The sequence below is a fragment of the Pongo pygmaeus genome, chromosome 22, assembly GCF_028885625.2.
Source record: "Pongo pygmaeus isolate AG05252 chromosome 22, NHGRI_mPonPyg2-v2.0_pri, whole genome shotgun sequence".
Lineage (NCBI taxonomy): Eukaryota > Metazoa > Chordata > Mammalia > Primates > Hominidae > Pongo > Pongo pygmaeus.
The window spans coordinates 57,448,472-57,461,276 of NC_072395.2; the positions used below are offsets into that span (position 1 = coordinate 57,448,472).

The 12,805-nt window shown below is 54.5% G+C and overlaps 1 protein-coding gene across 1 annotated transcript in view; it reads right to left on the reverse strand.

The window, feature by feature from the left end:
• Positions 1–623: 623 nt before the first annotated feature.
• TSPEAR (thrombospondin type laminin G domain and EAR repeats) overlaps positions 624–12,805 on the reverse strand; it is a 215,868-nt gene continuing 203,686 nt past the window's right edge. Inside the window, exons 10-12 of the mRNA XM_054468651.2 lie at positions 10,554–10,741; positions 6,220–6,321; positions 624–2,653 (exon numbers count right to left, since the gene is read on the reverse strand). Coding sequence (XP_054324626.2) covers positions 2,500–2,653; positions 6,220–6,321; positions 10,554–10,741 — 444 coding nt within the window. The 3' untranslated portion in view covers positions 624–2,499. The remainder of the gene's footprint in view (positions 2,654–6,219; positions 6,322–10,553; positions 10,742–12,805) is intronic.

Below are 12,805 nucleotides of genomic sequence, written 5' to 3' on the forward strand. Positions count from 1 at the left end.
ATCTGACGTCAGATGCAGGTTTGCTGAGCACCAGGTGAGTGAGTAGAGAGGGCTGTTCCCCCACCTCCCCCTTTCATTTGTAACGTGCACTCAGCGCGTGCTAATTAAAGCCTCACAGGAACCTGATCACTGGCCTCATTGCCTACCCACCCTTTTCTCTCTCCCCCTTCCCCCACCCTCTCCTCTCCTCCTCTTTTAAATACTCAGCACCTCAAAACACTCTCTGGAAAAGGCCTGGCCACAGGTCCTGCTGTGACTGGTGCCGCTTTTTCCTGGGCAGATTCTCAACCTTGGCATCATAACCCTCTAAGCTGACTGAGACCTGGCTCAGACACTTTCAGTTTTGTGCTCCACATACTGAGTGTTTGGTAACTTTACCCAGAAGTTCTTAGATTTTCAGCTACTCAAGCCAGGCTCTGCTTGAGTAGATCCCTTCATTCCCAAATCTAGAACAGTTTTGGGAATGAAGGGATCTGGCTGAGAGATGGGAGTTGGAACGGTTGCGGCACCGTCAGCCTCACATGAACAGAAACAAATTACTCAGACAAACAAGAGAAGAGCAAGGCCCAACTGGAAAAGCATGTGGATGAGTCTGCAAACCAAAAAAGTACCTGTGGCAGGCCTCGATCAATTGAGAAGTTTATTTTGCCAAGGCTAAGGACACACCCAGGAGACAGGTCTGGCCTCTCTCCCAAGATGATGTTGAGGGCTTCAGTCAAGGGGAAAAGCCGGCTGGAGGGGGCAGAGGGAGGAGGGTGTGGTCACATGACTGATTGCCCCGTGCTGCAGGAGAAAAGGAGCAGGTGGGAACAGTCAGTTACCTGTTTATCTCGTGCTCAGTAAATCGGCACTTTCCATGAGATAAGGTGCACACAGAGCAGCCGCTAGTGGAGATGCTGACCCTTTCATCTGTAGCTGTCTGCTTAGGGCAAAGGGAAAGGCAGCTTCCTGCAGGACTCAGCTTTCAGCTTTTTTCTTCTTGGTTGAGTGAATTGGGGTCTCGAGTTTTTATCTTCCTTTCACAAGTGCTGACCCAATGAGGCCAATCATGTGTGACTGGGATTTCTGAGTGACTTGGTGGAAAGCAGGGTCCGAACCCCCTGCCCAGGACGCTTGGGAAAGCCTTGCTGGCTGGATGGAAGGGAAGGAGGCTCTCAGCGACTGCCCCCAGAGGGGAGTGGCTCTCCACTGGCCACAGCGATGGCTGGAGTGAGACCTGAGCCCCAGAAAAACACAAAGGTCCCAAAGCCGGCAAAAGTAGACACTGAGTTTGTTATTTGCCAGACAAGGGGAGGCTTCCATTTCATTACGAAAGGTCAGGAGTGCTCTCTGAGCTGAAGGTGAACGGACAGCTGCAGTGTAGGAAACAGGAAGTTTTGTCCACAGTTCTGATTGGCGGAAAAAGCACATTGTAAACTCTCTGAGGATCGCTCCTGTTCCGATTTGTGTTGCAGAAGCAGGAGCACCGTTCCTGGAAGACCCTGGCAGGTGCGGTCTGGGCTGTGTGGCCCCGGAGCCTGCTGTCTGAGCCTCTTCTCATGGAGTGGGGGTGGTTTCTCTGGCACCCACATGGGTTAAGAGGGAGGAGCCCCGGGGCCCTGCGCCCATCACCCCCTCTCATCCTCACTGCCTGTGACGGACGGACAAGCAGCTCTCCCAGCTGCAGAGACAAGATGACCACAGGAGAGCCAGCAGAGGATGCTGTTACCAGGGAGCTAGGACAGCCAGCACACAGGCAGACGGAGGCACGCAGCCTGAGTCCCAGTCAGCTGGAGGACATGTGATTAAAATGCTGCTGAATAGGGAAAACATCCCGGGCCCAGAAGTTGAGGTCCCTGTGGGTGGGGCCGTGGGGAGGGAGTGCGACCCAGGCCATGCCCAGGCTTATGATTTCTGACCTTGTGCCAGTGCATTTATGGGTAAACTGAGGCTGGGAGGGAAGCCTCTCCCTGTATGGGGAGGTGGTCCTCTGTCCGTGTCCGTGGTGAGGGGCTGTGCCCACCCGCTGCCGAGAGAGGAGCACCGGTGCTTTTGTAAAGAGCAGTATAAATACAGTTCCGTTCAGATAAAACACAATAAATAGGTGGCGGCAATGGCGGGACGGCACCACGCCTGCTCAGGCGGCCGGACGCACACTGCAGGAGTGGCTGGCGAGAGGTCAGCCGCGGGGACACGAGCTGAGGTCCTGTTGTTTGAGGTAAAAATTTATAGAAACAGTTCCTTGACAGCAAAATCCCCGCTTGACACTCAGATGGGCGAGCACTGGCAGGGGCTCTGGGCCTCCGCCTGCAAGACCCAGACCGTTACTGGGGCTGTGGCTCAGAAGGACCCAGAGGTGGATGGATGTCCCTACCCGAACCAGGGCCACAGATGGCCCCATCTGCACCCTGCCTGATGCCCAGGCACGGGATGCCCTAGGCTTGGCCCACCTGGACGTCCAGGGCCACTTGGGGGAGGTGCTGGGGTCCCGCCCCGCCTGGCTCCCGGACAGCCGCAGCCTCAGCGCGTCCTCAGCCGCAGGACCCTGGAGAGGGGCTCCTTGGCACTGGAGTACATGAGGTAGGCGCCAGCCGTGGTGCTGAAGGCCTCCCAGTCCCTGCAGCCGACAGTGGGGAGGCTGTGCACCGCCACGAAGCCCTCGTAGCCCTGCCACCTGCAGGACAGACAGCGGCAGCCGGGTCAGCCTGGGCTCTGCGGGGCGGCTCCTCTCCCCCAGCTCCCACCCGCGCTGTCAGGGACCCAGCAGCTCTGGGTCACATCTGAGCCTCTTCCGTCCCCCCGACTGGCACGGCATGGAGAGATCGATTCTGGGCCATGAGGGCCTTCTCATCTTGCAAAGCAGGAAGCTGAGGCCCAGAAGAGGAAAGATTCCAGATCTCACCAAGATCCCAGCGCTGCCTCCTATCCACCCAAGATCCTACCCCCAGGGATCCCCAAACGTGCAGTTCCGAGGGTCGGCCTCAGTCGTGAGGTGCGTGACCTTCCCCAGGGCCCCCTCAAACACACACAGGCCACCACGCAGGCCGGAGCCCCTCCGTCCTCAGATACAGGAGCCCAGCTCTCTGCCCGCTGCTCTGCGGCCCTACATCAGGGGCTGCCCCGGGCCCTCATCCTTGCTCTGGGCAGCTGCTGGCCGCCAGGGTTTGCTTTCAAAAGGACTCATTTATCCCAGGGGCTTCCATTTCCGAGGCGTGGAGTCCCCAAGGCAGGGCGCCAACATCAAAGGGCACGAGTTGTTTACATTTAATTAAATATTAAATATTGAAGTATGAAAATAAATTCTTCCAGACTGCTTTCTGGAAAAGCCGTGGTGGCTCCTGTCCTCATGGGAAAGGGCAGGGTGAGATCCCCCTGGGATCCCCCAACTCACTCCACTGCCCATCTTTAAAACACTTCCAAACAAATGGGGGAGAACCTGTCAGGGTTTTGCTTTGAGGACAAATCACTTATAATGTTTATTCACACTATTCATCTTTTCTTCTAAAAATTCCTATTCATATCTTTTGTCCATTTTTCCAAATTTAAAAACACATTTTTTATTAGTTTGTAAGGATTCATTTTCTGTCATATGTGTGGTAAAGAGGTTTTTTTTTTGCTTTTGAATAGGATGTCTGTTTCCATAGAAAGCTTTTAATGCAGGTGGTCAGACGCAGTGCCTTTCCTTCCGGGCTTGTCTTCTTCATAGAACCTTGAGGTTATACAACTGCCCTTAGCTTTTCTTCTTTTTCACATTTGGACTTTTAATCCATATAACATATTTGTGTACAATGTGAAGTGGGGGTAAGCTTTGTTTTCTTCCAGATTACATGAAGCTAATCTCTCGAATCATATGGAGTTATCAAGTAAAGCCCATCCTTTTCTCATTGCCATCCTTTTCTCATTGCCTTCAAATATAGTACTTATGGCCAGGTGGGGTGGCTTACGCCTGTAATCTCAGCATTTTGGGAGGCTGAGGCAGGCAGATCACTTGAGGTCAGGAGTTCAAGAACAGCCTGGCCAACATAGTGAAATCCCATCTCTATTAAAAATACAAAAATTAGCCAGGCATGGGCTGGGCGCGGTGGCTCATGTCTGTAATCCCAGCACTTTGGGAGGCTGAGGTGGGCAGATCACAAGGTCAGGAGATCGAGACCATCCTGGCTAACACAGTGAAACCCCACCTCTACTAAAAATACAAAAAATTAGCCAGGTGTGGTGGCAGGTGCATGTAGTCCCAGCTACTCAGGAGGCTGAGGCAGGAGAATGGCGTGAACCCAGGAGGTGGAGCTTGCAGTGAGCCGAGACTGCGTCACTGCACTCCAGCCTGGGTGACAGAGCGAGACTCCATCTCAAAAAAGAAAAAATAAAATTAGCCAGGCATGGTGGCCCATGCCTGTGGTCCCAGCTGCTAGGGAGGCTGAGGTGGGAGGATTGCTTGAGCCTGGGAATTTCAGCCTGCAATGAGCTGAGGTTATGCCACTCCACTTCAGCCTGGGCTACAGAGTGAGACCCTGTCCCCCCCAAAAAATAAATAAATAAAAAGGAGATATTATTAAAAAGGTACGAGGCCCAGATGGCTTTATAACTGAATTTAACCCAGCTGTCAGAAATGAGAGAAAAATCCTATTCTTCAGACTATCCCAGTCCACAGGTGCAGTGAGACAGCCCTGCAGTGTCCACTGTTAGAAAGCCCTGCAGTGTCCACTGTTAGAAAGCCCTGCAGTGTCCACAGGTGCAGTTAGAAAGCCCTGCAGTGTCCACAGTTAGAAAGCCCTGCAGTGTCCACAGTTAGAAAGCCCTGCAGTGTCCACAGAAAGCCCTGCAGTGTCCACAGTTAGCCCTGCAGTGTCCACAGGTGCAGTTACAAAGCCCTGCAGTGTCCACAGTTAGAAAACCCTGCAGTGTCCACAGTTAGCCCTGCAGTGTCCACAGGTGCAGTTAGAAAGCCCTGCAGTGTGCACAGTTAGAAAACCCTGCAGTGTCCACAGTTAGAAAGCCCTGCAGTATCCACTGTTAGAAAGCTCTGCAGTGTCCACTGTTAGCCCTGCAGCGTCCACTGTTAGAAAGCCCTGCAGTGTGCACAGTTGGAAAACCCTGCAGTGTCCACAGGTGCAGTTAGAAAACCCTGCAGTGTCCACAGTTAGAAAGCCCTGCAGTGTCCACAGTTAGAAAGCCCTGCAGTGTCCACAGTTAGAAAGCCCTGCAGTGTCCATAGTTAGAAAACCCGGCAGTGTGTATTTACTGTTAGGCTTCATTTTACACTGGATAAAGTTAAGTCCCCAAAAGAAAACCACCGAGCAATCTAATTTCCTATTATAGATGCTAAAAGCTTAAAGATAGGCAATTGGAAGCCAGTGGCTTATTAAATAATTCTGCATCATCACCAAGTGGCACCGGGTCTAATAACACGAGGAGATCTCTCACTATAAATCATGACATCAGCAGTAAACGTAGTGGACCGCATCACGCACTCACAGATGCCAAAGGAGACCCCAGCCCTGGCCTGGATGGCCCACAGCCCATCGAACGGCCACGCTCAGATATGCTCGTTAAATTAGAGCAAGCTGGGACAGCTGCTGCTTCTGCCACCATCCAAGATTGTTCTGGAATCTTTAGCTAGGCAAGCAAGCTAAATAATCAATTAGAACACTAGAAATCAAGGGGAAATGTTCTTTATTCTCAGAGGTAATTATATTCCTAAATCCCCTGAGAATCTTTTTAAGAAAAGCTTTTAGAACTGATAGTTTGGTTAGGTGGCGAGACACAAAAAATGATTGTCATGATGAGCAGCTGCAAAAGAAAAGTTTAAAAAAAAAAAAAAGCCAACCCCATTCGTTAAACGTACAATACTTGGAAAACTCCTAGAAATAAATGTGTTGAGAACACCACAGTGTCTATGAGAGAAAAATTAAATATCAACAACTCCCATGTTAGGATGTTCACACACCGCATCCCCGACAGAATCCAAAGGCAGAAGCGCCAGCACTCGTGGGTCGTGGCTACACCCGGGGCAGGGGCCCCAGCTCAGATCCCACACGGGCGCAGCCAGTGCCGGGCCTTCCACTGGGCCCAGCCAATCTCAGAAATGACACCTGACTTGGGACTCGCTGTGAGCCAGTGGCACCTGCAAGAGAAGGTGAGCCCCCAGGGGGAAGCAAGGTGCTGGGAGGAGGCCGGCCTCGGTGAGCCCCCGGGGGGAAGCAAGGCGCTGGGAGGAAGCCGGCCTTGGCAGCTCATTACCTGTAAATAATACTGTTCACCGAGAAGGTGCGCCCATCGAAGGAGTTAGCGACCACCAGGAAATAATCTTCTCCCACCGAGAAAAACTCCCAGTCCAGAGCACTGCGGGAACAAGTGGGCGGATATTAGGACACAACAGACATCGCCAGGGAACTAGGGGATTGGCCTGAAGCTACCTCTAAAATTCACAGAGGAGGAGCCGGGGCCAAAGTGGGGAGTGATTTTCTCACAGTCACATGTGTTGGTCTATTCCAGGAAAATGTAAATTAGTTGTTTGCTTAAAAAACATTTCAAATTTTATTTTATTTTATTTTATTTTTGAGATGGAGTCTCATTCTGTCACCCAGGCTGGAGTGCAGTGGCGAGATCTCAGCTCATGGCAACCTCTGCCTCCCGGATTCAAGCGATTCTCCTGCCTCAGCCTCCCGAGTAGCTGGGATTACAAGTGTGCGGCACCACACCTGGATAATTTTTGTATTTTTAGTAGAGACAGGGTTTCACCATGTCGGCCAGGCTGGTCTTGAACTCCTGACCTCAAGTGATCTGCCCACCTCAGCCTCCCAAAGTGCTGGGATTACAGGCATGAGCCACCGTGCCTGGCCTCAAATTTTAAATTGTGGTAAAATGCATATAACATAACATTTCCCACCTCAACCGTCTTTAAGTGCACAGATCAGGGGCATTAAGCACATTCATACTGCTGTGTGGCCGCCACCACCATCCGCCTCCAGAACGCCTTCATCCTGCAAAACCGAAGCTCTGCACCCAGTAAACATCACCCCCAACCCCCTCCCCAGCCCCGGCACCCACCACACCACTTTCTGTCTCTATGAATTTGACCACTCTAGGGACCTCATATAAATGGAATCACACGGTATTTGTCCTTTTGTGTCTGCCTTAGCTGAGACTCCAGTGACTCAAGATTCATCCATGTTGCAATGTGTGTCAGAATCTCCTTCCTTTTTAAGGCCGAGTAATGCTCCGCTGTGTGAATGGACACATTGTGTTTGTCCATCCGCTGACGGACACTTGGGGAATTTCCTCCATGTGGCTACTGTGAATAATGCTGCTATGAACACCTGGGTACGAAAGTCCACTTTTAGGAGGTTGAAACAATCAGAGAAGAAGTCTCAGGCTCCTGGCACCTGCTGGAGGCAGGAGCTTGGTTTCCCGCTCTGGACACTGTGCAGAAATGGAGTCACAGTGCTGTGGCCTCTGTGCCTGGTTTCTTCTCGCAGCATCGTGTCCTCAGCTGTGAGGTCAGCAGCCGTGAGGTCACTCCAGGAGGGGCCTACAGGACCTGCAGGACCTGCTGGTTCACAGACGTTCTCCTACAAGCAGAAGCTGTTTGTTGCAAACAAATTTGCTGTCCTGTCTTAGGAGTCTCGCCTGAATTTGCCAAGGATGCATCTGTGCTTGGGGATGGCTCGGTTTGAGGGGTCTGACGAGCGGCTCCCCCGGAACCTTTCCTCCCCAGGAGCCCACCTGCTAAGCCATCACCATCAGCCCCACATCTCAAGATGAGGAAATGGAGGTCGAAGCCATGCACACGCAGGCGTCCTGCTGACATGCAGGCCAGGCTGGTGCCTCTGTGTTCAGCAGCCTCAGGGCTGTGGCCAGTTCAGGCAGCAGAGGGGCCTCATCCCGGTGCTTCCCTGCAGGCAGTTGAGGGGCCGGCCTGCAGCAGGGGCTCAGACAGGACCCTGGGAGAGGGAGGGATCATGGAGGTGTCCAGCAACAGGCAGGGCGGGCAGATCCCATGGGGCCTTGGGTTCCTCACTCCTTCGGTCAGTCAGGGTGACATCTGGAGCCACCTCCATTAATGGCAGGTTATGATTTGGTTCCCATGGAGCCTGTGCCAGCTCGCTGGGAGGACGATGAGGATGCCTGTGATCACATGCTCTGGTCTGGAGGCACGGCCGCGGGCTCCGGGTCAGCGTGAATCCGTGGGGTTACTTCTCAATCGGATCTGAGCTCTAAAACCCAGACCTGAGGAAGACAAGCGGCCATGTCGGATGTACCAGTGGTGGAAGATCCTGTCCGGCTGCACCGAGGCTCACATCAGAAGCCAGCTTCGGTTTCACCACAAAATAAGGCATCTAGTGCCCAATTCTGCCTCCAAAGCAGCCCTGGGTGACACTCGCTGTAGGACAGATGTTATTCTTCAGAATCACGCCCTCTGGCAAGTGCCCATCATCGGACAAATGGACGGATGAAGTGTGACTCAGCCATGAGAAGGGGGATGCTCTGACCCGCGCGGCCATGCCACCAACCCGGAGGACACGGTGCTGGGAGAAAAAGCCAGGCACAGAGGCCACGGCTCTGCGAGTCCACTTCTGTGCAGTGTCCAGAATGGGAAACCACAGAGACAAGGAAGTGGGCCTGGGGGTGCCCGGTGGGGAGGGAGGGGCTGGCAAAGGGTGTGGGCGCTCCTTCTGAGGGGATAAGAATGTTCCAGAGTTGACTGCAGCCATGGCTGCACGTATCTGTGGATTTAACAGAACTACTGAATCTAAAAAGCAAACACAGCAGACCATTTGAAGGCAGCCAGAGCTAAGGTTACGCACAGAAGCCACGAAACCCCTCAGCGCCCTTGAATAGGGTTTTGGACTTGGTGAGGCCACATCACGTCTCCGGGAAGTGTAGGGAATTCCCCATGCTGGGTAGAAGGGCTAGGAGATTGACTTTTGTGTGCTGTTTTGATGGTAATTATTAAACATTACCTTAATTAATCAGTAAGTACTTTCTGTGTTTCATAATTTAGTTCATAAACTGTCCACACCACTGTCCAGTGGTGACATGACCATAAGTCGTGAGTGTGTAGCTGTGTCCTGTCCGTTCCCGCAGCTTTCAAATACTGAGGCGTCTGCCTCATCTGTTTCTAGACTGGCATCATCTCCATGACTAATTTTTAATCACAGTTCATTCTCCAACCTGTCTTATTCTAAACGTTGTTCTAAAAAGCCTAATCTTTGTTTCATTCTCGGCATTGACATTGGATGGTGTGGATTCGTGCTGGGGACACGCAACTGCCACCGCTGCCCCGTGCCTGTTTCTCCTGCCACGGCTGCCAGGCCACGCAGGGGCCACGGAGCCCACAGGCAGGTCACCCCAGAATCCCCAGTGCCCCCAGCAGGCACCGCAGCTGGCTCTTTTTCTTTATTCTGAGTGTTCTAATTTTTAAAAATCATGTAAGTAAGATATTAGTAAGTTAACATTGTCGTCCTTTGTAAGGCCAGCAGTTCAGAAGTAACAGAGCAAACAGGGAGAGTCCTTCCTGGCCTGCCTGCACACCCCTGTAGCCCGCCCGGTCCTGGGGTGACTGCTGACGGAGAGGGCACTCCCTTCCAGAGTCTTCTCTGCACTTCCGCGGGCACACACAGCTAAGCGGCACACAGCGGCCGGGCTCGCTCCTCCGGACTGGGGTCTTGAGATTTCACTGCACCTCACCCAGCCCTTTCCACAGAGCAGTTCATCTTGGAGACTTTTCTCCTTGAAGGGTCTAAAGGTATGTGTTGTTGTGTCTCTCAAGCTGAGATTAGAGCCCAGTGCCCAGGAGGGCAAGTGAATTGTTACTGAATGAAATAGGAGTGCATGAAACCCGAGGAAACCTGGGAAAGCCGCCTGCTCCATCCCAGGATGGGAATGGGCCAGATTCCAGCTCCAAGCTTGACCCACGGCCCCTGGCTCTGGGATCTGAGTAATATGGATTCGATTGCAGGTTTAGTCACAGACTTCGGAATTCCACCCCAAAGGAAGCCCCACACTGGTCAGGATGGTTATGGATTCTCAGTGCCCGCTGTCCAAAATGTGCCCACACAACCTCCTGTGGCCGCACAGAGCGTGTCGGTCTGGAACCACCACTTTCTCGTACATACAGACCCACCCTTCATGTTCCCTGGATCTCACGTCTGTCTCAACATGCCAGTCTCTGTGTGCTGGTGTTTGTTGTCGGGGAGGATGCAACATTGGGGAAGGAAGTAATCATGTCTGGTGGCAGCTGGCACTGGCAGGCAGCGGGCACTCGAAGCCTGCACCTCGCACCTGTCCCTGTGGGGCCTATCCCTCCGCATGACGGGCATGAAGCCCCCACCTGCCTCCACTGCCCGGATGAAATGAGGCGACGGGTGTGAAGGGGCAGAACTCTGCACACAGCGCCCGGCTCTGGGAACCAAACCTGTGGCTCAGGGCGGCACTGACTTCCCCAGGCCAGGAAGGTGCCCAGGCCAGTCTTTCCAGGGGAAGGGTGGTGAGGATGAGCCTAACGGGGATTCCGACATGGTGGGCCTCCCAGAGATCAGCCCACCCTCCCGCTAGCCTGTGGTGGTGCACACCTGCAGGTGGGAATGTCCTGGAACTTGACAAAGGCCTGCGCGGTCACGTTCAGCTCGTAGATGACGGAGTTGATGACGTAGGAATCATTCTGGACTTGCATCTCCACATCGTAGCTGTGACTGTTCGCCACAGCGAGGAAGATCCTCTCCCCGATCTGGAAGACCTCCCAGTCTGCAGCACCGAACGTCTAGGACCAAAGGAGAGCAGGTGCAGAGGTGTGGGAGAGCGGGCGCAGAGGTGTGGGAGAGCGGGCGCAGAGGTGTGGGGGAGCGGGCGCAGAGGTGTGGGGGAGCGGGCGCAGACGTGTGGGGGAGCGGGTGCAGAGGTGCGGGGGAGCGGGCGCAGAGGTGTGGGGGAGTGGGCGCAGAGGTGTGGGAGAGCGGGCGCAGAGGTGTGGGTGAGCAGGTGCAGAGGTGTGGGAAAGCGGGTACAGAGGTGTGAGTGAGCAGCACTCTCCCTGGCTGTCCCCAGGGCTGCCACTTAGCAGGATGTGGGATATTGGCACAGCCCAGGGCCTGCTGCGCTGCAGGTGCCAGATGTGGCACTCCTGCTGGCAGCCTCCTTGGCTACCACTCTCTTCCTGAATGTTAGTGCCAGCTGTGCCCACCCCCGCCCCCAGCGACCATCTGTGTGACTTGCTTGTCGGCAATCCATGCCTCCTCCTACTCCAGGCCCCAGTGCTGTGCCTCCTAGGAGCACCACCTGCTGTCTCACCTCTTCCAGGAAGCCCACCCTGATCTCTCTAGTCCTAGCCTCAGACACTGAAGCAACATCAGGTATCTCTCGAGTTTTCTCTTACACGCTTTCCCCGGCCTTGCAGTTTAGCTGAGGCTTTCCTCTGGCTCTGTAGACAGAAGCCATCTCTGGGTTCCTGTGCTTGCCATTCCTCTATAAATCACTTATCACCCTCAAGAGGCAACAGGTCTGGGGCTGCACACGGAAGCCCAACTGTGGCACCTCTGCCACCAGCCTTGAGCTGCAGGAGCCTGTCTGCATGTGGGGCCCACAAGGCGGAAGCTTATGCCAGCACCTTTGGGGATAAGGGTGGTGGGGCTGCACGGGGAAGGGGAAGGCTGCTTCCCTGGGGACAGTGTCCCCACAGGCCGGGGATCCCTGCGCACGGTCCCAGGCTGTCCTAGCTGAGGACAGAGCCGGTCATGCTGCGGGGCTGCGTCTCTTCCTGACTCACCCCCGTCCGGAGGGCCTTCTGCCTGAGGGACATTGTGCACCACCGGGCCAGGTGCGAGGCAGCTCTGAGAGCCTCCCGTGACAGCAACCACTGGGACGTTTTCTATTTGCCCAAATCGACCGGCAAGGGCCCGGCTCAGACGCCCCCGGATCTGATGCGACCTGCCCTCTGCAGTAGGTTAGGCACCCTCCCATGCTTGTATGTTCAGGACGGGGCTGCCCAGGCGTCTTCTGGTCCCCCTGACTGTCCGGCGCCTGCCCGGCCGGCTCAGGTGCTGCAGGAAAGAGAAAACTCTGGGCCCAACGTCAACGTGCGTTTTCCACGCCCAGCAGGGGGCGCCGTTGCCCGCAGGGGAGGACGCCACCGGTGAGGACACAGCTCCGTGGGCACCAGGGAAGGTCCCAAGGCAGATCCGCAGCCGGTCAGAGGAGCGCACATAGGTGAGCTTATGCTAAGAAACCAAGACTCACTAGGCAAGGATAGGGGACCAGGACACCTGGCGGCTCCGAACCCTCGGCGGGGGCGGGGCCAGGGGCTGGCTGAGGCTTTCCCGGGTCAGCGCGCCCTCCCCTCCTGCGGCTCCACGAGATGTGACTATTCCTATCTGCTGGAGAACAGCTGTCCAGAGCCACCCCACGTCCTTCAAGGGGACTCTGAGACACTCTGGGCGGTGGGACCTTCAGCATCATCTGGCCTTTGGCTGCCTCACAGGTGGGCGGGTGGGAGTGTTACACACAGGCCAGTTCTCCGACTTAGCAGAAGACAAACAGGAATCATCAGACTGTTAAACCCTGGGCTCCTCCCACGCCTGTGCTGAGGAAACCGAGTGGGCAACCCTCATGTGTGTACACATTTGTACACAGGCCTGCACACACCTGCACACACACATGCACATGCACACACACACACCCCCCTTGCACGCACAGGCCTATACCTGCACACCTGCATGCATACATACACACAAACATGGATGTGCACGGTGCGTGCACCCACGCACAGGCAGACACACACACACACATGCACATACCTGCACACATGCATGCATGTATACACAAACATGGA